The sequence below is a fragment of the Malaclemys terrapin genome, chromosome 2, assembly GCF_027887155.1.
Source record: "Malaclemys terrapin pileata isolate rMalTer1 chromosome 2, rMalTer1.hap1, whole genome shotgun sequence".
NCBI classification, from domain to species: domain Eukaryota; kingdom Metazoa; phylum Chordata; order Testudines; family Emydidae; genus Malaclemys; species Malaclemys terrapin.
This window is the reverse complement of record NC_071506.1, coordinates 157,389,971-157,417,963: the sequence shown is the minus strand read 5'-3', so window position 1 is coordinate 157,417,963 and position 27,993 is coordinate 157,389,971. Positions and strand designations below refer to the sequence as shown.

At 43.5% G+C, this 27,993-nt stretch overlaps 1 protein-coding gene across 3 annotated transcripts in view; it reads right to left on the bottom strand.

Moving 5' to 3' along the window:
- CTNND2 (catenin delta 2) overlaps positions 1-27,993 on the bottom strand; it is a 1,183,216-nt gene that overhangs the window by 125,996 nt on the left and 1,029,227 nt on the right. For all 3 annotated transcript variants that reach the window (XM_054019141.1, XM_054019142.1, XM_054019143.1), the window contains one exon: positions 13,965-14,138. In XM_054019141.1, the coding sequence (XP_053875116.1) occupies positions 13,965-14,138 (174 nt within the window). The remainder of the gene's footprint in view (positions 1-13,964; positions 14,139-27,993) is intronic.

Below are 27,993 nucleotides of genomic sequence, written 5' to 3'. Positions count from 1 at the left end.
CACAGCTGCGAGCAGCGGCACCGGAGGCAGCAAACAGGGCGGCTAACAGGGGAGTTTGAGAGGGAGTTCTCATTGGAGGAGAAGGTACCTGTATTTGCATCTGTCCTGGGTGTTCCTGGGTGTTTGTTTGTTTTGGTTTGTAGGGGCCGGCAGGGGCTGGGTGCTGGGACGGACGCCGAGGCCTGAGCAGGGGGCGGGGCTTGGCTGATTAGGGGGCCCATAAAAGCGGCCGCCCAGCCAGGCAGCGGCACAGCTGCGAGCAGCGGCACCGGAGGCAGCAAACAGGGCGGCTAACAGGGGAGTTTGAGAGGGAGTTCTCATTGGAGGAGAAGGTACCTGTATTTGCATCTGTCCTGGGTGTTCCTGGGTGTTTGTTTGTTTTGGTTTGTAGGGGCCGGCAGGGGCTGGGTGCTGGGACGGACGCCGAGGCCTGAGCAGGGGGCGGGGCTTGGCTGATTAGGGGGCCCATAAAAGCGGCCGCCCAGCCAGGCAGCGGCACAGCTGCGAGCAGCGGCACCGGAGGCAGCAAACAGGGCGGCTAACAGGGGAGTTTGAGAGGGAGTTCTCATTGGAGGAGAAGGTACCTGTATTTGCATCTGTCCTGGGTGTTCCTGGGTGTTTGTTTGTTTTGGTTTGTAGGGGCCGGCAGGGGCTGGGTGCTGGGACGGACGCCGAGGCCTGAGCAGGGGGCGGGGCTTGGCTGATTAGGGGGCCCATAAAAGCGGCCGCCCAGCCAGGCAGCGGCACAGCTGCGAGCAGCGGCACCGGAGGCAGCAAACAGGGCGGCTAACAGGGGAGTTTGAGAGGGAGTTCTCATTGGAGGAGAAGGTACCTGTATTTGCATCTGTCCTGGGTGTTCCTGGGTGTTTGTTTGTTTTGGTTTGTAGGGGCCGGCAGGGGCTGGGTGCTGGGACGGACGCCGAGGCCTGAGCAGGGGGCGGGGCTTGGCTGATTAGGGGGCCCATAAAAGCGGCCGCCCAGCCAGGCAGCGGCACAGCTGCGAGCAGCGGCACCGGAGGCAGCAAACAGGGCGGCTAACAGGGGAGTTTGAGAGGGAGTTCTCATTGGAGGAGAAGGTACCTGTATTTGCATCTGTCCTGGGTGTTCCTGGGTGTTCTTGTGTGTTTGTTTGTTTTGGTTTGTAGGGGCCGGCAGGGGCTGGGTGCTGGGACGGACGCCGAGGCCTGAGCAGGGGCCGGGGCTTGGCTGATTAGGGGGCCCATAAAAGCGGCCGCCCAGCCAGGCAGCGGCACAGCTGCGAGCAGCGGCACCGGAGGCAGCAAACAGGGCGGCTAACAGGGGAGTTTGAGAGGGAGTTCTCATTGGAGGAGAAGGTACCTGTATTTGCATCTGTCCTGGGTGTTCCTGGGTGTTCTTGTGTGTTTGTTTGTTTTGGTTTGTAGGGGCCGGCAGGGGCTGGGTGCTGGGACGGACGCCGAGGCCTGAGCAGGGGGCGGGGCTTGGCTGATTAGGGGGCCCATAAAAGCGGCCGCCCAGCCAGGCAGCGGCACAGCTGCGAGCAGCGGCACCGGAGGCAGCAAACAGGGCGGCTAACAGGGGAGTTTGAGAGGGAGTTCTCATTGGAGGAGAAGGTACCTGTATTTGCATCTGTCCTGGGTGTTCCTGGGTGTTCTTGTGTGTTTGTTTGTTTTGGTTTGTAGGGGCCGGCAGGGGCTGGGTGCTGGGACGGACGCCGAGGCCTGAGCAGGGGGCGGGGCTTGGCTGATTAGGGGGCCCATAAAAGCGGCCGCCCAGCCAGGCAGCGGCACAGCTGCGAGCAGCGGCACCGGAGGCAGCAAACAGGGCGGCTAACAGGGGAGTTTGAGAGGGAGTTCTCATTGGAGGAGAAGGTACCTGTATTTGCATCTGTCCTGGGTGTTCCTGGGTGTTTGTTTGTTTTGGTTTGTAGGGGCCGGCAGGGGCTGGGTGCTGGGACGGACGCCGAGGCCTGAGCAGGGGGGCGGGGCTTGGCTGATTAGGGGGCCCATAAAAGCGGCCGCCCAGCCAGGCAGCGGCACAGCTGCGAGCAGCGGCACCGGAGGCAGCAAACAGGGCGGCTAACAGGGGAGTTTGAGAGGGAGTTCTCATTGGAGGAGAAGGTACCTGTATTTGCATCTGTCCTGGGTGTTCCTGGGTGTTCTTGTGTGTTTGTTTGTTTTGGTTTGTAGGGGCCGGCAGGGGCTGGGTGCTGGGACGGACGCCGAGGCCTGAGCAGGGGGCGGGGCTTGGCTGATTAGGGGGCCCATAAAAGCGGCCGCCCAGCCAGGCAGCGGCACAGCTGCGAGCAGCGGCACCGGAGGCAGCAAACAGGGCGGCTAACAGGGGAGTTTGAGAGGGAGTTCTCATTGGAGGAGAAGGTACCTGTATTTGCATCTGTCCTGGGTGTTCCTGGGTGTTCTTGTGTGTTTGTTTGTTTTGGTTTGTAGGGGCCGGCAGGGGCTGGGTGCTGGGACGGACGCCGAGGCCTGAGCAGGGGGCGGGGCTTGGCTGATTAGGGGGCCCATAAAAGCGGCCGCCCAGCCAGGCAGCGGCACAGCTGCGAGCAGCGGCACCGGAGGCAGCAAACAGGGCGGCTAACAGGGGAGTTTGAGAGGGAGTTCTCATTGGAGGAGAAGGTACCTGTATTTGCATCTGTCCTGGGTGTTCCTGGGTGTTCTTGTGTGTTTGTTTGTTTTGGTTTGTAGGGGCCGGCAGGGGCTGGGTGCTGGGACGGACGCCGAGGCCTGAGCAGGGGGCGGGGCTTGGCTGATTAGGGGGCCCATAAAAGCGGCCGCCCAGCCAGGCAGCGGCACAGCTGCGAGCAGCGGCACCGGAGGCAGCAAACAGGGCGGCTAACAGGGGAGTTTGAGAGGGAGTTCTCATTGGAGGAGAAGGTACCTGTATTTGCATCTGTCCTGGGTGTTCTTGTGTGTTTGTTTGTTTTGGTTTGTAGGGGCCGGCAGGGGCTGGGTGCTGGGACGGACGCCGAGGCCTGAGCAGGGGGCGGGGCTTGGCTGATTAGGGGGCCCATAAAAGCGGCCGCCCAGCCAGGCAGCGGCACAGCTGCGAGCAGCGGCACCGGAGGCAGCAAACAGGGCGGCTAACAGGGGAGTTTGAGAGGGAGTTCTCATTGGAGGAGAAGGTACCTGTATTTGCATCTGTCCTGGGTGTTCCTGGGTGTTTGTTTGTTTTGGTTTGTAGGGGCCGGCAGGGGCTGGGTGCTGGGACGGACGCCGAGGCCTGAGCAGGGGGCGGGGCTTGGCTGATTAGGGGGCCCATAAAAGCGGCCGCCCAGCCAGGCAGCGGCACAGCTGCGAGCAGCGGCACCGGAGGCAGCAAACAGGGCGGCTAACAGGGGAGTTTGAGAGGGAGTTCTCATTGGAGGAGGTAAAGGGGGAGACAGGAGGGTGGGGTGTGGTGTGTGTTCTGTGTCCCCAGGTGCTGTGGGCAGGGAGCCCAGCAGCCATGAGCCAAGCAGCAGCAGCAGACAGAATGCAGATGGGTGCATGTGGAAGCTGTGGTATGTATATGGTCCTAGCAGGGGAGCCGGAACACAGGTATGTGTGTATGAAGTGTCGCCTGATAGTGTTACTGGAGGAAAAGATTAAGGGGCTAGAGATGCAGGTAGATACCCTGGTGGAGTTTAGGCGGGGGTTTGAGCAGCTGATGGAGGACAGGCAAGGAGGGGCTGAAGGAGAACGCCCTGCGGCGCAGGTAGAGGCAGAGGAGGGTGATAGGGGAATGGAAGGGGGAGAGCATGGGAGGTGGAACCATGTGACTGTCAGAAGCAGGCCAAGGAAAAGAAGGGCCAGTGAGGGGGGAATAGAACTCAGGAATAGGTTCGAGTGTTTGGATAGCGAGGTGGAGGGGCAGCAGGTGGCGGCTGAAGGTGGGAGAGTGAGGAAGAAGAGAAGAGCGGCTAGTCCGAGAGAGAGAGGGGAGGAGTTGATGGAGACAGCACCAATTCTGGGCCCCGGGAGGATTCAGGAAGGCATAAGGGGGAGCATTAGGGAAGATAGGAACAGGCTCAGGTCAGGACTAGAGGGATTAGAGACTAGATTACTAGATGGCACTGTTGCCAGGCGAAGGCAGGTGTATGTAATTGGAGACTCATTACTGAGGAGATTGGACAGGCCTGTGACCAGGGCGGACCCGGAGAACAGAAGGGTGTGCTGTCTCCCGGGCGCAAAGATACGCGATGTGGACCTGCGGTTGAAAAGGATCCTGAAAGGAGCAGGTAAGAACCCCTTGATAATCCTTCATGTAGGAACGAATGACACGGCTAGGTTCTCGTTAGAGAGAATCAAGGGAGATTATGCCAGGCTGGGGAAGACGCTCAAGGAGATAGAGGCTCAGATTATCTTTAGTGGGATTCTGCCCGTTCCGAGGGAAGGGCAGCAAAGGGCTGATAGGATTGTGAGAATAAATACTTGGCTAAGGGAGTGGTGCTATAAGGAGGGCTTTGGGATGTATGGCCACTGGGAGGCTTTTGGGGACAGACACCTGTTCTCGCGGGATGGGCTTCACCTGAGTAGGGAAGGAAATAGACTTCTGGGAGGGAGGCTGGCTCATCTTATCAAAAGAGCTTTAAACTAGGAAGTTTGGGGAGAAGGTTGGGAGATGCACAGTTAATCTCCACGCCAGATTCCAGTATGGAAAAGGTGAGTAAAATGAGAGGAGACATAGCCGGGGAGACGAGATTGGACATAGGAAGGACAGGGGGGACGGGCGCAAGGAGGCCCGCAACATATAGTGCTACTAATGGGAGACAGGCTAAACGACATACATTAGGGTGTTTATACACCAATGCGAGAAGCCTAGGTAATAAAATGGAGGAATTGGAGCTCTTGGTCCAAGAGCTGAAACCGGATATCGTAGGAATAACAGAAACGTGGTGGAATGACGGTCACGACTGGAACACAGGTATGGAGGGGTATGCGCTGTTTAGGAAAGACCGGAACAAAGGTAAAGGTGGGGGGGTGGCATTGTATGTCAACAGTGAAATAAGCTGTAAAGAAATAATAGTGGATGGATTAGATAACACAGAGTCCGTCTGGGCAATACTCACACTGGGTAATAGGACTACTAGAGCCTCTCCGGGGATAGTGCTTGGAGTGTGCTATAGACCGCCGGGATCGACCCAGGATATGGATAAGGAACTATTTAATGTGTTTAGAGAAGTAATTACTAATAGAAACTGTGTAATTATGGGGGACTTTAACTTCCCGGATATAGATTGGGGCACAAACGCTAGTAGTAATAATAGGGCTCAGATGTTCCTAGATGTGCTTGCTGATCAATTCCTTCATCAAGTGGTAGCTGAACCGACGAGGGGGGAGGCCACTTTAGATTTGATTCTGGTAAGCAGTGAGGACCTCGTTGAGGAAGTGCTAGTGGGGGACAATTTGGGCTCCAGTGATCATGAGCTAATTCGGTTTAAAATACATGGGAGGAGTAACAGAATTAAGTCAAAGACTAGGGTTTATAATTTTAAAAAGGCCAATTTTAACAAATTAAGGGGACTGGTAAGGGAAGTGGATTGGGCAAACGTATTAAGGGATCTAAAGGCAGAAGAAGCCTGGGATTACTTCAAGTTAAAGATGCATGAGCTGTCGGAGGCCTGCATTCCAAAAAAGGGAAAAAGATTACAAAGCAGGAGATTTAGACCGAGCTGGATGAGCGACCGACTCAAAGGGGTGATTAGGAAAAAACAGAAAGCGTACAAAGAGTGGAAGAGGGGAGGGATTAGTAAAGAAACTTACCTTAGTGAAGTCCGAGAATGTAGAGATAGAGTGAGAAAGGCCAAAGGCCGTGTAGAGTTGGACCTAGCGAGGGGAATTAAAAGCAATAGTAAGAGGTTTTACAGCCACATAAATAGGAAGAAAGCAAAGAAAGAAGAAGTAGGACCGCTGAAGACTATTGCCGGAGAGGAGATTAAAGACAATCTAGGCATGGCGCAATATCTCAATGAATATTTTGCATCGGTGTTTAATGAGGCCAATGAAGGTATTAGGGATACTAGCACCACTACAGAGGGGCATTCGGGATGGGGGATTACCGTATTCGAGGTAGAAACAAAACTTGATTGCCTTAATGGGGCTAAGTCGGGAGGACCGGACGATCTTCATCCGAGAATATTGAAGGAATTGGCGCGGGAAATAGCAGGCCCGTTAGCGATAATATTTAATGAATCTGTAAACTCGGGGGTGGTCCCGTTAGACTGGAGAATAGCTAATGTGGTTCCTATTTTCAAGAAAGGGAAAAAAAGTGATCCGGGTAACTACAGGCCTGTTAGTTTAACATCTGTAGTGTGCAAGGTGTTAGAGAAAATTCTGAAAGAGAAACTAGTTGAGGACCTGGAGGTTAGTGGCAATTGCGATAAATTACAACATGGTTTTACGAAGGGCAGATCGTGCCAAACGAATCTGATCTCCTTCTTTGAGAAAGTAACGGATTTATTAGATAAGGGAAATGCGGTGGACCTAATATACCTGGATTTCAGTAAAGCGTTTGATACTGTACCCCATGAGGAATTATTGGTTAAACTGAAAAACATGGGGATCGATATGAAAATCCAGAGGTGGATAAGGAATTGGTTAATGGGGAGAATGCAGCAGGTCGTATTAAAGGGTGAACTGTCGGGTTGGAGGGAGGTTACTAGTGGAGTGCCTCAAGGTTCGGTTTTGGGACCCATTTTATTTAATCTATTTATAACTGACCTCGGGACCGATTGCAGGAGTGGGCTGATAAAGTTTGCGGATGATACGAAGGTGGGAGGCGTTGTAAATTCGGAGGAGGATAGGGATATCCTGCAGGGAGACTTGAATGAGCTTGTGAATTGGAGTATCAGAAATAGGATGAAATTTAATAGTAAAAAGTGTAAGGTAATGCATTTGGGGATGACTAATAACAATTTTAGTTACAAGATGGGGACGCATTGGTTAGAAGTAACGGAAGAGGAGAAGGACCTAGGGGTCCTCGTAGACCGCAGGATGACTATGAGTCGACAATGCGACGTGGCGGTGAAAAAAGCCAATGCTGTCTTGGGATGCATTAGGCGAGGTATATCTAGTAGGGATAAGGAGGTCCTGCTCCCGTTGTACAAGGCGCTGGTGAGACCTCACTTGGAGTACTGTGTGCAGTTCTGGTCTCCCATGTTTAAAAAAGATGAACTCAAACTGGAACGGGTGCAGAGAAGGGCCACTAGGATGATCAGAGGAATGGAAAACCTGTCGTATGAAAAGAGACTAGAGGAGCTTGGGTTGTTTAGTCTGACAAAGCGAAGGCTGAGGGGGGATATGATTGCTATCTTTAAATATATTAGAGGGATTAATACAAGGGAGGGAGAAGAATTATTCCAGCTTAGTACTAATGTGGATACGAGAACGAATGGATATAAACTGGCCGTGGGGAAGTTCAGGCTTGAAATTAGACGAAGGTTTTTGACCGTCAGAGGGGTGAAATATTGGAACGGCCTTCCGAGGGAAACGGTGGGGGCGACGGACCTGTCTGGTTTTAAGATTAAGTTAGATAAATTTATGGAGGGAATGGTTTAATGGTAAAACATAGTAGTCAAGGAAAACCAAACAATGGTAGGTAAATCGTATAATGGCTGACAGGGGTCAGGCTGGTGACTCTTGCCTATATGCTCGGGGTCTGACTGATCGCCATTTTTGGGGTCGGGAAGGAATTTTCCTCCAGGGCAGATTGGCCGAGCCTCTGGAGGTTTTTCGCCTTCCTCCGCAGCATGGGGCAGGGATCTCTAGCAGGAGGGTCTCTGCCGATTGAAGTCACCTAAAACAGGATTGGGGACTTCAACAGCAGAGTCCAGGGAAGGGGTAGGGACGGTTTTATGGCCTGCAGCATGCAGGGGGTCAGACTAGATGATCATAATGGTCCCTTCTGACCTTAAAGTCTATGAGTCTATGAGTCTATGAGTGGCGGTGAAAAAAGCCAATGCGGTCTTGGGATGCATTAGGCGAGGGATATCTAGTAGGGATAAGGAGGTGCTGCTTCCGTTGTATAAGGCGCTGGTGAGACCTCATTTGGAGTACTGTGCAGTTCTGGTCTCCCATGTTTAAAAAAGATGAACTCAAATTGGAACGGGTGCAGAGAAGGGCCACTAGGATGATCAGAGGAATGGAAAACCTGTCGTATGAAAAGAGACTAGAGGAGCTCGGTTTGTTTAGTCTGACCCTCGTTTAGAAAAGGTAAGAACACGCTGACATTATGGTCATGTTGTTCCCCAAAACAGTCCTACTCAAAATAAAAAATAAAGGTCATGTTAATGAATAATTTAGGACGACCCACGCACACTGAATTATAATATTAAAATATGAAGAAAATTGTTGAATGGTAGAAAATAAGGATTATGTTTTGCTAGTGTAATGTTGATGAAATGTTAATGATTTACAATAATATAGAATAGAAAATGTAAAACAAATTATTAAAGTTTTGGTAAATGTATAACTGGATATGTATAACTTGGACTCTGGCCAAGACCATAAAGAACCTGCCATTTTATTATTCTTACCAGGCAGAAAAAGATGCTGCCAGCAGACCCACAGAAAAATCCTGTATAAAAACATTATATAATTATACAAAGAAATGGCCCTGGGAATTTCCTTTTACAGGACTCAGCCTTCAGAGTATAAAAAAATATTAGGGGCAGGACTGTGGAATGCACTTTAGGCTAATGCATATACCAGAGTGATGTAGAAACGAGATTATTATTAAGCAGCAAAAAGCTGAGTTTTAAGAATTCAATTTGAAATGTGAAAACACCTCATATATACACCTTCTTGCTTCTTGGATAGGAAAGTGAATACCTGGGCCCTTACAGTCTTGGTAAAGACCTGCTGCCTTGTTGTTCTTCATCTGCATGGTGGCATTGTGCACCTCATACAAATTGGGAGGGTCTCCGAGTTCGTCCCTAAATGGTCATTGAGGGATTTGCTCAAGGACTTTATCTACAACCATAGACTTATGGTTAAGGAGATCTTCAAAATGTTCTTTCCAGCGAGAATTGATGGCTGCATTGTACTTCAGAAGTGTGCTTCCGTCCTTAGAGCGAAGAGGATTCATACAATGACAAATTGGCCCATAAACAGCCTTATTCATAGACTCTAGGGCTGGAAGGGACCTTGAGAGGTCATTGAGTCCAATCCGCTGCCCTCATGGCAGGACCAAATGATGTCTAGACCATCCCTGATGGTCTTGTGTGCCTTGGTGGCACAAAGAAACCACATGTATTGTGGATGTCCGTGAGATTTTGGAGTTCTTGCATTTTCTCAGTCCACCATTTGTCCTTAAGTTCTCTGGTTTTACATTGTACTTCTGCCCTCGCCTTGGCATGGGCTTCTCTCTTTTTATTACAATTTATGTCATTCTACCAAGCACAAAATGCCATTCTTTTCTCATTGATGAGTTGCTCAATTTCAGCATCATTCTCGTCAAACCAGTCCTGATGTTTTCTGGTGTGGTAGACTATGGTTTCCTCACAGGCATTGATGATTACTGCTTTCAACTGGCTCCAATGTTCCTCAATTTCTTCTGGAAACTCTGATGGGAGCTTTTCTTCTAAGACTGCTTGGAAGTGGTCACGCTTAATAGGGTCCTTCAAATCTTGAACCTTCAGTTTGCATCTGACCTGCTTCTTTTGTAGACTCCATTTGGGAGCTATCTTAACTTTCATTGTGGATCGAATAAGGCGATGACCAGTCCAACAGTCATCAGCACTTGTCATTGCTCTTGTGAGAAGTACGTCACTACGATCTCGGGTATGAACTATGACATAGTTGAGGAGATGCCCGATGAAATCTTCAAAAATGGTGGACCAGAGCTAATACGGAAGCTTTACCCGCTTATCCTTAAAATCTGGGTAAAGGAGGAGATACCCAGTGAAATGAGGGATGCCTTGATTGTCACTCTCTTCAAGAAAGGGGATAAAGTGGATTATGGAAATTATCGTATCTCCCTCCTAGCCACTGCAGGCAAAGTTCTGGCATGGATCCTTGCAACCCACCTTCTGCCCCATCAGAAGAAATTTTACTATAGTCACAGAGTGGTTTCCAACCATGTTGGGGAACTGCAAATATGATCTTCACAGCACAGCAGCTGCAAGAAAAGTGTCAGGAGCAAAACCAACTACTGTACATGGCTTTTATTGATCTAACTAAAGCCTTTGACTTGGTGAATTGCCGTGCCCTCTGGACTGTACTTTCCAAGATTGGATGTCCTGATAAATACATCAATGTCCTAAAATTGCTTCATGATAACATGAAAGCGACTGTTCTGAGCAGCGCTGGCTCCCAGAGTGAACCTTTCAAAGTACAAACAGGAGTCAAACAGGGCTGTATCATCGCTCCAACCATGTTTGTGGTTTTTATTGTTGTCATTCTTTACCTAATTCCTGGAAAGGTTACAGCTGGCATTGAAATCACTTACAGAATGGATGGAAAGCTTTTCAGGCTTAGCAGGCTGAAAGCCAAGAGTAAGATTTCCACAACATCTATTGTGGAACTTCAGTATGCTGATGACAATGCAATCTTTGCCCACTCTGAGAAAGATCTTCAAACTATCTTGAATGTGTTTGCCAATGTTTACGCATGTCTTGGTCTCACTCTTAATATCAAGAAGACTAAAGTGCTCTATCAGCCCTCTCCAAATGAGATATTACATGCCCCATCTATCAAAATCAATGGAGTGGCACTGGAGAATGTCAATTATTTCCTCTACCTTGGAAGTCATCTTTCATCCAAGGCAGATGATGCAGAAATTCAACATCGCCTGAGCAGTGCCAGTGTAGCTTTTTCTCATTTACAGCACAGGGTCTTTGAAGATCACGACATTTGAACAGCTTTTTTATCAAGCCGTTATTCTCCTAACACTGTTGTATGGGTCCAAAACTTGGACAACCAATAGACACCACTTGAAAGTCTTTGAGAGGCACCATCAACGCTGCCTTCGTAAGATTCTAAAGATCAAATGGGAAGACAGGTGCACTAATATTAGTGTTCTGGAAGAGGCAAAGACCACCAGTATCGAGGCAATGATAATCCATCAGCAATTCCACTGGACTGGTCACATTGTCCAGATGCCAGACCATTGCCTCCCAAAACAGGTCCTGTTCTCTCAGCTGAAAGAAGGGCACCGTAACGTGGGTGGACAATGGAAGCATTATAAGGACTTGCTGAAGGACAACCTAAAAAATGTAATATTGACATTGATACCTGGGAAACACTTGTCCAGGATCGCTTAAAATGGAGTGAAGTCCTGATGGGCCCCAGCATTTTGAACTTGCTCGCTGACAAGCCAAAGAGGACAAGAGGCACAGGAGGAAGGAGAGACTGGTTTCCAGTCATGGTCAACAGCCTCCTGCTGAGCCTGAAAACATCTGCCCTCATTGTAATAGAACTTGTGGTTCAAGGATTGGCCTTATTAGTCACCTGAGGACCCATAACTCCAATGGAAGATGATCATACTCGGTAACGAGTGATCGCCCATCATCATCACAGTCTTGGTAAAGACCAAACAATAATGAGTGCCCAAAGGAAACTCAAATAGATCCTGAACTTGGTTGTCATGCCAAGATGATGTTATGTCCACATTCATTGTAAAGGACCCATGGCAGACACTGAGATGCCAATCCAGTGGAGAAGCTCTGTGTGAGAGTTGGAGGAATTGGTGAGTATAGAACCCAAATAGCAAAAGCTGCAGACTTCTTTGACAGTTTCATTATTCAAAGAGATTGGAGTCACGGGTGGACCTGATCCTACATTTTTCAGCTTTGTCTTTGACCACAAAACATGGAGGCCAACTTTAGAAGACATATATGCACATATGAAAGGGAAAATATATGCCCTAGAATGGAAAACTATTGCTTTATGTATTTAAAAAAAGATTTCAGCTTGGCTATAATCACCAGAGCTACAGACTGACTCTTATACTTTGTATTTGAGATTTTCAAAGCAGACTAGGGGATTTGGACACATATAGGCCATTAATACCCATGGAAGATAAGTATCTAAATCCCCCCAGACAGTTTTATCTTTTAAAAAATATTCTAGGTTTTCTCTTATCTCTTCACTCTCCCTTCATGGGGTTTTGGAACATCTGGCCTGTCTTAAAGGCCTTACCTTCTCTGTCACAGTACAGGTTTAGACAATTGCACAGCTGGAGAAAGGAAAAGAGTGAATCAGATCTCGAAAAATAATGCATGTGTCTGAATTAGACTATAAACTTTCATATGCATTTGTACAATTGAGACCCTGATACTCTCTTGAGGACCTTTGGGCATCATTATAATACAAATGGCAATAATAGTGACAGCAGCATTTGTTTTTAGCACAGCTGACTTTCTTCCTTTTTGTTTCTTTTATTTTACTTTAGACTAGCTCTGACCAAAAAATCTCAAGCTAAGATCATTTCCCACTCCATCCCTCCTTGTGCCTAATTACAATTTCTTGTGGGAAATCACACAAAAAATGGGAACCTCCCATAAGAATAACCTAGGAATAACCTCTTCTTTTAAGAGTTTGGTTCCTGTTATGTCAGTAGTTTTATCTTCAGAGAACTTCAGCAGCAGAAAAGAAAGGTTGAGAGGCAGAATCTTCAGTGCTGATATAAACCCAAGGAGTGTTATTCCCCTCACAGATATGACTAGTATGAGATGCCAAATTAAATATACTCATTTTGCCTTCTATGTGGCGTTCATAATGGAATCAGTGAATCTGTAGAAAAATGGAGCAATAAGAGAGCAAGCAAGTTCTCCCTGAGATCTCAGCTGGTATAATGGTGAAGTTCAAAGCCATTCTTCCAAGATACCATTTTCAATGGAACTGAGCAGGACCTCTCTTTTTATTGCACACACACACTCACTAAGTACTAGATGAATACAACCAAATGTATGTTACCTCTGTGCCAGCCCCATATAGGCTGATTTGGAAGGCCATAATGAGGACTGGTCATCAGATCCAGTGCCACAGCCCTTCCAACTAGTATGGTAGGTCTGTGGCTATGTAGCAGCCCCTTCACCAGTCTTTGGTTGGAGGAGTGGATTTCATTTTCTGTATCCATTGGCAGTTCACCTCATTTCTGTCACTCTACAGGTGCAGTGGCTGTGCAGTGGGGTTATACTAATGGAGTAGTGTGAGATGGTCTGGACTCTCATCCCATCAGATCAAGTTATCTCCAAGAAAATGCATGCCACAGAAATTGGTAAAAAATTCAGGCCAGGATGCCATCACAAACATTTATACATTTATTTAAAATTTAAATATATTTTCAAGATCTGGTGGTAAAATTATTAATCAGTTTATTGCAAATATTTAGAGACCAAAAAATGGGATGTTTTGATCATACATACCTGAAAGTGGAGGCACAAACAATATGTACACATTGGTAAGATAGCATGAATTCAGAATTTCCTTGCCTTGTTTTTACCCTTAACCATAATGTTATTTTAATGTTTTGTGTCTTTACTGATTTTTTAAGGGAAAAAATGGATGCAAGGGTTTCTTGTCTTTGTGTCACTTCATTATATCTTGCTACATTCTGTTCAGTTTCTCATAACCAGACTGCAATCAACCAGTGCTTTGACATTGCAAAGTGGTCTCATTCAGTTGTCACCCGTGAGATTTTTTACTCATTTTCCATGACACTATCTGCATAGATTTGTAGTGTCACTGCTTTTATTCTTTTGGATATTGGGTTTTCAGTATAATTTTTCATATTTAACTAGACTAATTTCTAACGAATCAATTTTAAATGCGGTGTGCTGGGATTTCTTAGGAAATATGATTATTGACAATAAATATAACAAACATGAAATTCTGCAGTGCAAATTTGACTCCTTTTTCCAGATAGTTTTCTGAAATGTGTGGCTTTTCTCCCCCCCCTCAGAGTTGCACTTATAGCTATAATACCTTTGTTCTTATCCATGTGGGCTTCTTAGACTATAAAAAGTTCAGAGTAGTAGTCCATACCTTCCAGCTTCCTGCAGCCAAGTTCTGCAGTGCACCTGCTGCTCCTTCCAGTGTGTCTGGATTTGAGCACTCAGAGAGAAGTGTGAGGTAGGGTTTGACTATTGAAGGGTGCCACAGCATCTGGATTCCTTTTGGTGGTTCTGCACAGTCTGGGAGAGGTCCTACTCCATCCCACTGTTGGAAAGGAGAAACCAAATGTCACAAAGTATGCCAATATCAAAGAGAACAATACTCAAACATTTTGTTATATAGGCCCATGGCCAAAAACCGCCACCTTCACCTTTAACATACTGTTTGAGATCCTTGAAGGAGGCAAATTCCCCTCCCAGTACTCTTTATAAAATAGCTTTTTGATTGTATTTGACCTCACCATTAGTGAAAAATCTAAGAGTGTTCTACCTAACTAGCATAATGAGAGCAATTAGCTTTCAATGCATAATTTAATTTTTTCAGGGGAGTGAATACCTATTGGGACACACATGTTTCAACAGATCTTAATAGATGCTTTAACAACTTGCATAAAAAAGAGATTTTCTTTTTCTATTTGACTTGATCCTTTGTGCTCTTTCTTTCCAGTGGGAATCACACTCAAAAAATAAATTACATGGGGGCATGTGCTCATCACCATTTATAGGCCAGGAGGGTAAAGTGGCTAAGAAGTAGCTTTCCACTACCACACAGCTACTTCTAGACTCTTTGTGGCACTTAAGCTGCTACTCAGCTCTGAGGGCAGCTACTCTGAAGGGCTTCAAACAGCCCCCAGTTTCTTTTATAAATCTACCCATCCCAAAAACTTTCTTCACCAATGTAGAATTCTGCCTCCAAAATTACTCCATCCAGATGCCTAATGTGGGCAATATACGGTATCTAGTCTAAGGGCTGGTCCACACTAACCCCCCCACTTCGAACTAAGATACGCAACTTCAGCTACGTTATTCACGTAGCTGAAGTCGAACTATCTTAGTTCAAACTTACCACAGGTCCACACGCAGCAGGCAGGCTCCCCCGTTGACTCCGCGTACTCCTCTCATTGAGCAGGAGTACTGACGTCGACGGCGAGCACTTCCGGGATCGATCTGGGATCGATTTATCGCGTCTAGACAAGACGTGATAAATCGATCCCAGAAGATCGATTGCTTACCGCCGGACCCGGAGGTAAGTATAGACATACCCTAAGAACAGATCTCACAAGCCATCAGGAGTAGAAATGGGAGCTTTCGTCCAATGAAAAGAGGAGAGCTCCTCTTTCCAATCCAACTTATAGCATCCCTAGAAGGTCCTAAGATATGGGACTTAAAAGTCAAAATACTTTTATGCACAGAAATGCTATTTTAGATCATTTAAAAAGTATTTTTAAATGCAATACTTTTATGTTTCTCTCAATGTGCATTTTACAGGCAGAGGAATACAAAAAAGAGACTCTCAATAACATTTTAAAACATTTTCTAAAACATTTCTAATACATTTTTTTCTGTAAAATATGTGGCATATACAGAATGCATGACGGGAGTGATGATTTGGTTAAGCTGAAACAAAGACAAACAAGCCAGCAGCAGGCAGAAACAACCCCTCCTTCATCCCCACTGCCTCTGGAGGATACAGCCAATCAGTCAGTCTGCCCTGATCCCACTCATCCAATGGCAGCAGAAGCAGTTGAAACAGGCTCTGACCTCACAACCTGATCAACCCATTCCCTCCCCTGGGGGGAAGAAGGAGAGGAAAGCAGCAGCAGCTCTAGATCCCTCAAACCCATGGGGGCATGACATGCATGGCCCCATCACTCAGTGGCCCAGCAATTACACATCCTGGTTAGTGGGTGAGCATTGGTCCAGATCCTCAGCTGATGTAAATTGATATGGATCTATTGACTTCAATGGAGCTATGCCAGTTTACACCTGCTGACCATTATGTTTTGCAAATGAAAAAAGAACAAACACAAATGCAAAGTTAGCTGGTCTTTCAATAATGCACATAAAGAGTTATGTGAGAGCAGCTGCTACGATATATAAGTCAGAACGCTGGACAAAAAAGACAACATATAATCAATGGAAAAGCAGTCTCTACTGGAGGCACTATCAAATGCCCAGAAACAGTAGCAAAATCACCTTAAAAGGGTTGAAGCTAAACCCCGCTGAATGTAGCCTCTATGAAAGGGACCATGATGTGCTTGTAAAATCGGCTTGTTAAAATTCTGCTTTCAAACTGAAGAAAAGGTTGGTTGACTTCCCTGCTGGTGAGAGAATTCAATCCCCCTCTTTGGACACAATAATCAGCCCTTCCAGGAATTGCTTCGTGAAGGCTCATGAAAATCTACTTTTCCCCCCTTAGAGAATACAATAAAATGCCTGAAGTCTCAGGTATTGGGGGAGAGGGGGAGGTAGAAAATTCCTCTTATGAGGGGCCCAATTCTGTCCTCACACCAGTTTTTACACTGGTGTAAGTACATTTGCTTTAATGGAGTTACTCCTGATTTACTTTGGTACAAATATAATCCAAATTCAGGTCAAGGTCTTCACCTCTTCCCTCCCAATTCTATTTTAAATTACATACCTTGAACACTGTGCTATCGAATTTATATACCAGGTTTTTGTTATATTTCTCAGGAACAAAGTATAATGCAGCAAATATGTTAGCTCTGGTGTACACACAGTTTTTGTACTGGTAAAACTGTTGGTCATGGATGTCATTTTTTACTGAAATAGTTATATCTGTGCAATTCCTAGTGTGGACCCATTTATATCACCATAGAGATTCTTATATCAGTATAACTTATTCCCCCATAGTTATAAATAGGTATATGCATGTTCATATGGTATAACTGTGTCCACACCAGGAAGGTTATACCTCTTTAACTGTGTTGGTATAGTTTTCTGCGGACAAATCCTTCCTTAATACTGGCTTGCCAAATAGCTATTCCTCCTTGTTTGGTGATGGTTATAAGAACACATTCTTTTTTGTTTTAAAGGAAAACCAAATGAATAGATTTCCTGATTCTTCACCCCTGCTCTCTGATAGCACATGGAGCATACTTTATCAGTCACTAAGAGGGGAAATGAATGTGGGAGACCTTTATTACAATATCATGAGAACTCCACTGAAGGAGAGGTGGATAAATGAAGAGTTTTACCTTCCTAATTTACCGCTGATGAGCATATGAGTTAAAATTCTTTAGGAACGTTTTTTGAGCTCACCAGCAACATACTACTAAAACCACAGCAGGCCAGATTCTTATGATTTGTCTACATGGTCAGATAATGTGCTGTACATAGGGTATGATTTCTAAAATACACTGTTGTGGATGCACATTAATGGATCTGTGTAGTCTCCACTGATATGTTTCACATAGTGCCGTTTGAAACAGTACTACGTTAAAGTGCAGTAGGGAACATTTACTGCTCACCAGCAGGATCTACATGGACTAATTAATGTGCAACACATTAGTGGCTTTAGGAATCATACCTTTATAGAGCATATTACCCCACCGTGTAGACAAGTGCTTAGTTGCATTCTGGCCCCTTTGGGCCATTTGAGCAACACCAAGGGGTCAGAAAGTTGGGCATGCACAACTGAGAATTCCTTGGGCACAGATGTGTTGAGGTCAGCATCTGCACTGTCCTTTCGCCCCCCCGCCCCCGTTCTCCCTCACACATATTCTTGGCTCCGGTCCAGGGGGAATGTCAGGGTGGTGAGGGATTCTGGAGCTAGCGGTCATAGCTCAGATCTGCCCTGAGAAATAGGGAGCTCTAACGGGCTTCCTCACAGTCTCCCCCTTGTCCTCTTTCACCATTAAATATGGGTTCTTTTGAGTGGAAGCTCAGGGCAGCAGAGAATTTGGGACAACCTGTACATTAGTAACAACATTCTCGTCTAAGGTTCATGTGTCAATAAAACATATGTGTGTGTTTGTGTATACTGAATTTAAACATAAGAAACCAAAACAGTATCACATGTGAAGGATCTTGTCTCAGTGCAATGGGATAGGATCATCTCTAAAGTGAGGTGTAATGTAAGTGGGCAATGCTTCCTGTAGCATCCACGGCCATCCCTCATATAAAATACGAGAATTAAATCATGTGTCCAGGGTAAGGAGGTTGCATTAACTTTCCTTGAGGGTTTTCTCTTTGCTTTCTCATTTCCTAAAAGCACTATTGTAAAATGTGATACATGATTAATTCAGAAGACAATTTTTCTCTGAAAAGTGATCACCATGCAGTTCTAAAATGCCTTTTATTACATCCTCCTCTTAATGGCTACTGAGAGAACAGAGAGGAAATGAAGAGAGCAACTGATGGAAGTAAGGATCTTCTTTGATGACAACTAGAGATGTAGTTCAAAGTGTTCTATGTTATTTGAGGGTCTTCGTAGCATTGTGGTATCTTAATATTGAAGAAAATGAGCTATTTCAAAGCTAAATCTGACTGACCTTTATCTACATCATTTATTCAAACTTTTGTTAAGTCAATTAAAAAACCCTCAATAGTCCCAAAGAAAAATGTATTTTCACAAGCAAAAATATTACAGTACCTTTTCTCTAACAGGTGCTGTAGCAAGGTTGACTGTGGCAAGGCTGAAATTGCTTTGTAGTTAGCAGTGTTCAATATTAATGAAGGAAGGCTGTGAGCTAAAAGACTCTATACAAAGAATTTTAGAACAGTTACTCTATAGCTGTAATCCATCAGACGTGATCAATAAATTCTAGCTTAGATAGTTTTTAGATGTAGAGAGAACCCCTGAAAAAGATGAAGGCTGTACACAGTCCCACAATCACTTAGCTTATGTTAAGGAGAAGAAAGCCATAAACAAAAGCTCCTTCCAGCCCTCCTTGCTTCAACTGTCATTTCCACAGCTATTGTGGGTGAAATTGACAGAAACTGGTAGATACAAATCTCCCATTTCCTAAAACCAACCCAGAGATAAAGGGTTCAAAATAGGAGGAAAGACAGGAAAAAATGAAAAGCTGAATATGACTTTCTTTCAAAATAATGGTTTCTGAGAATAGAGTATATTGCTAAGTAGTTTAAAATGTTTCCATATTACCTGAAGAATTTCTTTAAGGTCCTAAAACTAGGACCAGAAATCTCAGAAAAACGACCCTCCCAAAAATTCACCATTTTAACAAAAGAGATCAAGATGAGCTCATAGAGTTTCAAGACACTGGTGAGTAAATCAGAACTTAAAAACAGATATTTAGGCGCTCACAAAACCATATGACTTAGCAAATGACACATGAAGTGATTTGTGATTGTGAGGTTTGAGTTTTAAATATTTTATTTTTCAGCCAATGTTTCTCTTCTGTCTTATTTCCCTCCCCTTCTGACATCTGTTGGGTAGCCTATTTGAAGTGAATTTAGTAGTTTCACTGCACATCCCAGTGGACAGGTGTCATATCATAGAAAACAATACTAAAAATGTCACCTCATTGGCAGATTCAGTACAGAGGTCAAGGACTGATTCTTTGTGGAAACTAACTACTGTCACTCTGTGGGGTAGATCCCCTCAGGATAAAGGTATGGTATATTAATGGAACAATGTGGATAAGGGTACACTGCTACTGTCTACACTGTCCCTGTTCTGTGGATCACGAGAGGACTTCTGTCACTGGTGCGAGCAGTCTGGGGATTTTCAGGAGCACTACATTCAAACAATTACAAAAAATATCTTTATTCTTTCAAGGGTCAATTTGTTGTTGTTGGACATTTGAAAAAAAACCACTTGGAATAGTTGTAAAAGGAATCCATATTCACAACCCTACGTATTTATGCTCATTTTGGTTTTGGTAAGTAGTGAAGATATTATAGAAGAGCTGATAATAGGAAATATCCATGGTATCCAAATATCCAAATGACGAGTTGATTTAGTTTAAATTAGATGGAAGAATAATCAAAACCAGTTAGTAACTAAGATTTTTTACTTTACAAGGGCAGAGTGAGAAATTAAAGGAACTAGTTAGTGAAGTCTATTGAACTGAAAAGCGCAGGAACTTAAATGTGGTGGAAGCTTAGAACTTCTTTAAGTCAAAGGTGCAAAAACTGTCTGGAATTGCATCCCAAACAAGTGGAAAAAATGTGTAGGGAAGGGCTGCAGATCTGACTGGATTCACAACCACCTGAAAAAGGAGATTAGTAGTAAGAAGAGAGCCTACAAGGAATGGAAGACGGGATTGATAATCAAAGGGAGTGTAGGAATATGCCAAAAGCCAAGCAGAGTTACATCTTGCAAAGAAAATAGATAAATAAACGTATTAACATATAAATAAAAAAGGACAAGAAGGGAAGTGGGGCTGTTATGCAGTGGGGATGGGGTAGAGATTAAAAATAATCTGGGTATAGCCTAAAAACCAGGTGAACACTTTACCTCAGTTTTCAATAAGAGTGATAATGTAGAACAGAGGTTCCCAAAGTGGGCGATACTGCCCCCTGGGGGGCGCTGGAACGATCCAGGGGGGCAGTAGTAACCTCGGGTGCAATTGGGGGGCGTTGAATAAAAATAAGGGGGCGGTGGAAGCATAAAGAAAGAAGAGAATATAAGAAAATTTTGAAAAACCGTTCGTACATGTTTCATCTGCTGTGTAACATAGAGTTAAAGTTGTAGTGATTACTTTATTTTCCAAATAAATTCACAAATTATAACCGATCAGTTGTCAAGTCCACCAACAGCTCTTAACAAGCAAGTGTTGGCAGGCGAGCATGTCGCGCATTGTCGGGAAGTCCAGCATGCATCAGCAGGAATATGTGCGTGTAATGACTTGTTTACAATACGATACTATAAATAGGCGACATGTATGAAATCTAATTTAGATTGTTTCTGAATTGTGTAAAAAGCAGTTAACAATAGTGCAATAAGTATTTAAAAATTTTTATTCATATTCGATACCTTCGATCTTTACGGATTACGGATCACAGACAAAGCAAATTGTATTATTGTTGTTTCAATAAAACAGCAATTTACACGTGAGTATTTTTATACATTTTCGTACATATCTACCGTACGTTTCTGTGTCTCTAGTGCTTACTAATAATAAAATCGTAGCAGGCTTGTGTCGGTACAGTACTATTTGAAGTGTATAGTCAATATATTTGTCATATTTTTTATTACAATATTAACGAAAACAGGGGAATGAAATCGTAAAAAAACTTAACTATAACATTTATTTATATCTATCGAATCATCTGTGTTAATTGGTAAATAAGGCGTGTGTTAATAAGGAACAATTATTTAAATAAGGGCAAACTAAATTAAAACTATTAACTGATTTTTAATTGCATATTGATTATTTTTTAAATTAATTATTTCTTGATAAATTTAGTTTGATATTTGACAATTTAATATCAAATACATATATCTATTGCTGAGCAAAGAACAAAACCCAGTTTATTAGTTTCATTAGTATTTTAGTTTGGTTGTCTTTTGCCGTATTACGCAAAAAACGCTGTATACCAGATGTCGTGGGCGATATTCTAATAACACATCTTTCTTTACTATGTTGTAGGACATAGGTAGAAATATAGATACATAAAAGAACGCAAATTTGTCACTGCATCTTTCTGTTTGTTCACTTAAAGAAGGTAGATTTCCAGGGGGGCGCTGAGCAATTTTTTTTCTGAAAAGGGGGCGGTAGGCCAAATAAGTTTGGGAACCTCTGATGTAGAACATAAGGGCAACGGCAGAATGGTTAATGATTAATGAGTGTATAGAAATGGAAATTACCACATTTGAGATGGAAGCAAACCTCAAAGATCTTAATGAACTCAAATCTCGGAGTTCACATAATCTCCATCCCAGAATACTGAAAGAACGTAAACATGGAATTACAAGTACAATAGAAAGGATTTTTAATAAATCTGTCAAATTGAGGGTAATACCACGACTAGAGAATATCAAACATAGTTCCTATATTTAAAAAAAAAAAGGAGGGGGAAGCAATCCAGGCAACTGCAGATCAATTAGTCTGACCTCAATAGTAGCAAAGCTTTAAAACAAATTTTGAAGGAAATAAAAATTAAAGACATGGAGGTAAACAGAAAATGGAATAAAATGCAACTTGGTTTTACCAGAATTAGATCATGTTAGACTAAAGCTGATACTACACTTTGGTCATGGAGGCTCTTCAGCTTCATAGCACCTCCTTAACGCTATTCCCAAAGGTTTGGGGGACATTCTGCCCCTGAATGGGTTCAGGCTGCCAGACAATTGCTCCCTGGCTGACCCTGGGTGATGCAACCCCACTCAGTTCTCCAGCTTTGCTCTGCAATTTTAAGCTGAGCTGGGGAGTTTCAGTCAGCTTCCGAACAAGGAGCTTGGAGGGACAGTGATTTGTGCCTCAGTGTGCATGAAAGTGAGGGAGTGACAGTAATAGCTAGAGTCTTGCATAATGCAGGCAAGTGTTATCCAAGTCTCATCACACATCTTTGCCATTGTGCCACCCCTCTGAGTGTACCACACTCCTGTTATTCTGGCACGGGGTCTCTCTCATTATAGACATCAAATTGTGGCCAATTATGGAATAGTTTTGTGATGTATCTAAACAGTGGCCAAAGGAAATTGAATAGGAGGGAGAGCTATCCCTTCACCATTTGAAGAGGTGGGGGAAACTTGGAAGAGTGCTGCTTCTCAATGCTACAAGGCAGATGGGGAGCTCTCAGTCTGCTCTTAGCAGAGGAGAGGGCTCAGCATTTTCCCCAGTCCCCCTTATATATAAATGAGAACACAGAGATGACCAGCAAAATAATATAATTTGTGACCCAAGCCAATGTTTTAATTACACAGGAGAAAAACTAATGCATAAATCCAGCTAACCTCATCTTGTTCCCACCTCAGCCTGCTAGTCACCAGTCTGTGACTAACCTACTTCTCACTTTAATACAAGCTGCCATGTTCCAGTTGCATTGACATTTTTCTTTTATTTAAGCAGCTTGATTTGGTTCCTATGCTAGCAGCAGTTTGAATTTTATGTCCATTTGGTGCTGTAACTCCTTGCAGGCCACTTTTGTTTATACATGGGAATCTGATCCTAACCATTTTGTAATTTTCTGCCTTCTTACCACCATATGCAGTGGAAAATGCATGCCTCAACCTAACTCCTTGTGCTGGATTTTAAAATAGCCATACGTGTGTCCGCTCATACACACAAACATATATTTCCATATGATTGTGGGAGGGGTCAGGAAGGTAGAAAAAAAAGTGCACTCTCCTTCCATATGTTGATTTCTGCACTGATCACCAGCCCCACACTTGACAGGATTAGTGGGAAGGGGATAGCTCATGACCACAGTTTTTCTCTAGTAATATAACATTTTTAGTGTTTTTATTTTAAGCTACTAAATGTGTAATTTTTCCTTTTGCACATTCTGTAAAAAATTGTCACCAAGTGTTAAAAACAAACACTTGAAAAACGTAACAGCTAAAACCATCTTGGGTCCCACCCCAAAAATGTAATAGTGGGAAAACATCTCAGCCATTTGCAACAGGCTGAATAATTTTTCAGCTATAGTTCCTTTGTTTCATAGAAGAAGAAGAAGAAGAATTAAAGAAGAAGATTACGATTGGAAGAGATCTCAGGAGGTCATCTAGTCCAACCCCCTGCTCAAAGCAGGACCAATACCAACTAAACCATCCCAGCCAAGGCTTTATCAAGCCGGGCCTTAAAAAACCTCTAAGGATGGAGATTCCACCACCTCCCTAGGTAACCCATTCCAGTGCTTCACCACCCTCCTAGTGAAATAGTGTTTCCTAATATCCAGCCTAGACCTCCCTCACTGCAACTTGAGACCACTGCTCCTTGTTCTGTCATCTGCCATCACTGAGAACAGCTGACCTCCATCCTCTTTGGAACCCCCCCTTCAGGTAGTTGAAGGCTGCTATCAAATCCCCCCACACTCTTCTCTTCTGCAGACTAAACAAGCCCAGTTCCCTTAGCTTCTCCTCATAAGTCATGTGCCCCAGCCCCCTAATCATTTTCATTGCCCTCCATTTGACTTCTCTCCAATTTGTCCACATCCTTTCTGTAGTGGGGAGCCCAACTGGACACAGTACTCCAGATGAGGCCTCACCAGTGCCGATTAGAGGGGAATAATCACTTTCCTCGATCTGCTGGCAATGCTCCTACTAATACTGCCCAATATGCCGTTAGCCTTCTTGGCAACAAGGGCACACTGCTGACTCATATCCAGCTTCTCATCCACTGTAATCCCCAGGTCCTTTTCTGCAGAACTGCTGCTTAGCAAAGTCGGTCCTCTGTGCGTTAACAGAGGTCAAATTAATACCAACAGTTTAATGGCTCATTCCAAAGGCATCAGAATGGTGAACCCCTAAAAAGTGCTAAAACAATAAGACTCCCATCTTGGGGAGGACCATCACCTCTTGTCCTTGGGGTCTATGCGACTGCAGACTTAGGAGCCTATGCCAGTCATGCTTGAGGACCCCAATCCAATGGTCTATATTGGAAGCTAATATCTGGGAGACACAATGGCCAAGATTTTCAACAACTGGAACATAATTAGACATCTAAATCCATACTTGTGCACATAACGAAGTTGAAGTTTGACTCTCAGTGGTGCTGAGCACCCATTGCTCCCACTGAGGCCAATGAGAGTGCATAGCACCTGTGAAAATCAGGCCACTTAGTTAGGTTCCTAAATTTAGAGATCCAGGTCTGGAAAATTTAACCTGTGTATATTCAGTAACCCCTCAATGCAGATGTCATGGAAGCAGGGTCTTAGACGGGATATAAGGGGGGTAGCAGTATGTCTACCTAGGCAAGCTGGGCTCTTTTTTGGATACAATGTACTGGATAAATAGCAGTAACCTCCCAAACTTGGTTCATCATGGTTTGCACTTTTGGGGAACAGTTTGTTGTCTGGCTTTCAAGATAGTCCAGCTAGAATGTTTATTATTAAGTCTGATGAAATGAATGATTCTAATTTTATATACTAGATGGTACTTAATATTTTTAAAGTTTTTTTTTAACCTTTCTTCTGCTCTATTACCACATTTAGCTAAGGACAGTTCTCTTCCCCCCCATTCTTTTTCTTATATTTAGAATAATAAAAAGTGCCCATACACCGTCTCTGAGCAACCTGCCAGTTATTAAAAATTACAAACAAAATACACTCAACTCACCCCATCTACCAAAGAGCAGCTTATTCTCAAACAGGAATTAATTCACAAGAGTCTTATAGCCTGTTATACAGGAGGTCAGACTAGATAATCACGGTGGTACCTTCTCACATTATAATCTATGAATCAAAAGCTAACACCCTTGCACATCAGCCTATACCTCAATCTCTCTTCATAGGTTGGTGAAACAAATGGGCCCTGCACCATCCTCTGAAAGTAAAAAAATCTGGACTATTTCAAACACTTCTGTAGTTCTGGTTGATTGATATGACTTTTGTTGGCCAGCTGCTCGTAGGATCTTGAGCTTCATGAGTTTAAGAGATATTTCCTTTAAATTAAGCAAGAATTTTATGCATTGTTGCTTTTCCTTCCATCTCAGAAGTAACTTAAAGGCCTGCTAAGATTAGAACATTCATTACTAATGAACAGTGGGCATAGTGCCCTCTGCTGAGGTAAGGAGAGTCACAAACGAATATTAATATCCTTAGTAGCAGATCTTTAAGGTAATGCATCCTTTCATTTTAATCTTTCATACTGAGCTCAGACTAATGACTAAACCCAGTAATAGTCTGCATATATTTATTTATCTGTGTATATTCTTGGAACTCATCACCATAGTGTCTGACTGTTGTCAGCAACATTACACACTGGCAGAACCACGTGAATGGGCACGGCCCCCTCCGATAAGTTGGACAGCTGATGAATCATCACACAGTGAACTTGACAGTGCTGGCCTCTCACTCATTCCACAAGTGCTCAAAATATTTTTTTCTTCGGCAAACCCTATCCATGCTGTCTTAGGAATGCTGTTTAAACATAGTTTTATTGGATTCCTTAGCCAGCAAAGATGAAGCTTTTCTTTTCTTGAAGTAGTAGCTAACCTCCCTAGAGTAGTTGGATTTACAACCTATCCACCTAGCATGCGAAAGCATGAAGTGTTGGGCTATTGGTAATGGTATTTAACTTGAAATGTTGCTGTTATAGCTCAGGGCTCCTGACAGAAGGTAAAACAGAAGGTCAGACTCATTTCAAAAGTGCTGCTTGTAATCAAAATAAAGATTCCGGGACAGATTCTGATGTCACACTGGTAATCATAAATAATGGTAAAACAGGAATAAGAAAAGTTTAAAACTAGGGTAAATGAGATCAAAAACTGGTACATATTTCTTTAGTAAGGAACGGAAAAGATAAGTGAAGCCATGCCAAATGCACGTGTGTGATTGGTGGTATAACAAGTGTAAGTAGAGTATAATCTGTATTATTAGCAGCTACCTTGTTTTTACCATTACTTTTCTTAATCATTTCTTGTCATATTTATTTTGTTCCCTCTAGACCTGGAAGAATGAATATGTTGGCTATAGAGATGATGCTACTGTAAGTGGCATAATTATCACAATCAGGGATATTTGGTTCCATCTGAAAAGGGACAAGATGTGATGTGGAGAAGTTGATGGCTACAGTGGAGTGGTCTTATGTTAAGTCTCTATGGTTCTGTAGCTTGATGGATGTTAACTGAGTAGCAGGTGACCATAAATAAGGACCATAGAGGGGAATGTAAGAAAGAATTGTGGAGGAAAGAACAATAGTAATGCTTGGTGATGCAAGCAGAAATTAATCTCACTTATCTTTATGGCAGTCTTTATTAAATTAAAGTTTTGTTTTTAATTTTTCAAAAAATGATACCAAGAGTTTGTCTGACTGTGCTGCTGTGAATCTTCAGAAGATTTGATTTTGTTCGGTATTGGAATTGTGTGTCGGACTGTAAACTGGGTCTTACTCCACTTTTGGTAAAGTTTTGGTAAAGACTTAAGGGAAATTAGGACTGAGCCCAGTGCTGGTTCTTTTATCAAAGTAGAGGTGGCAATTCTGAATTAAGTTGACAGCTGTTTGGAGGAATTTCTGTAAGTAAGCAGTTCAACTGAAACGTGTCTTTGTTTTGCTCAGTTTTTAAAAAAGATAAAGCAATACAAATTCTGTATGCCCTCTAGGTTGAGGATAAGCTACAACTGGTATATACAACTGATGGTATTAATGAATAACAATAACTAATCAGTTTTAAAAAGCACCTTAAAAAGAGAGGCATATTTTATGTAATAGTTTTAAAAGCTATTCTTTTCCCTATGAAGTTTTACGTACTCCTACTGAGATCAAATATATCTACTAAATTAGTCAAAATTGTTTTTTAATCACAAGAGAGGAAAAGTAAATGCCCCCAAATTATGCATGTCTTTAATTTTTTATAAACACATGAAGCTATGAATTCAGACACATCCATAAATGAAAATGATTTTTTTGCACTATTGCCCATTTCCAGTATTTCTGATATCAACTGTGAATTTTAGCACTGTTTGAACATAGCAGTTATTTTTATAAAAATGCCTTTAGCGTTTATCCTTCTTCAAAAAGTATATATTTAAATGTGAATCACAATCATGCAGAAAAGAGGGAAAGGAAACCATCACGTTAGTGGAAAAGTAAATCACTAAGGCCATTTATGAGATCCAAGTAATTAATTGGAGCCTGAAGAAAAATAATGTGGGTTTGGACTCGAGAATTTTTCAGAAAGGGTAAATTAAGAATGAACATTCTCATGTGAACAATCCATTAGAAATAATCTACAGTTCGTGCCAACTCTGTCCAATGACAAGATAAGGTTGCTGAGTAATTAACCGTATTTATATTGTGCTCTATTATTTTATGTTCTTTTCTTGCAGGTTTCACAGGTTGTAAAATACTGTGTGTTCAAGGGATTAGGGCCTGAATGCACAGAAGGAGTTAGGCAGTATAATGCTCAGCATCACAATGCCCAACTTTTAGACACCTAGAAAATCACAAAGCATGAGTTAGGCACCTAAGTTCCTGTACAACAAGTGCGGAGAGATAGACACCTTAGACTGTGATTCATAAGCGCCAG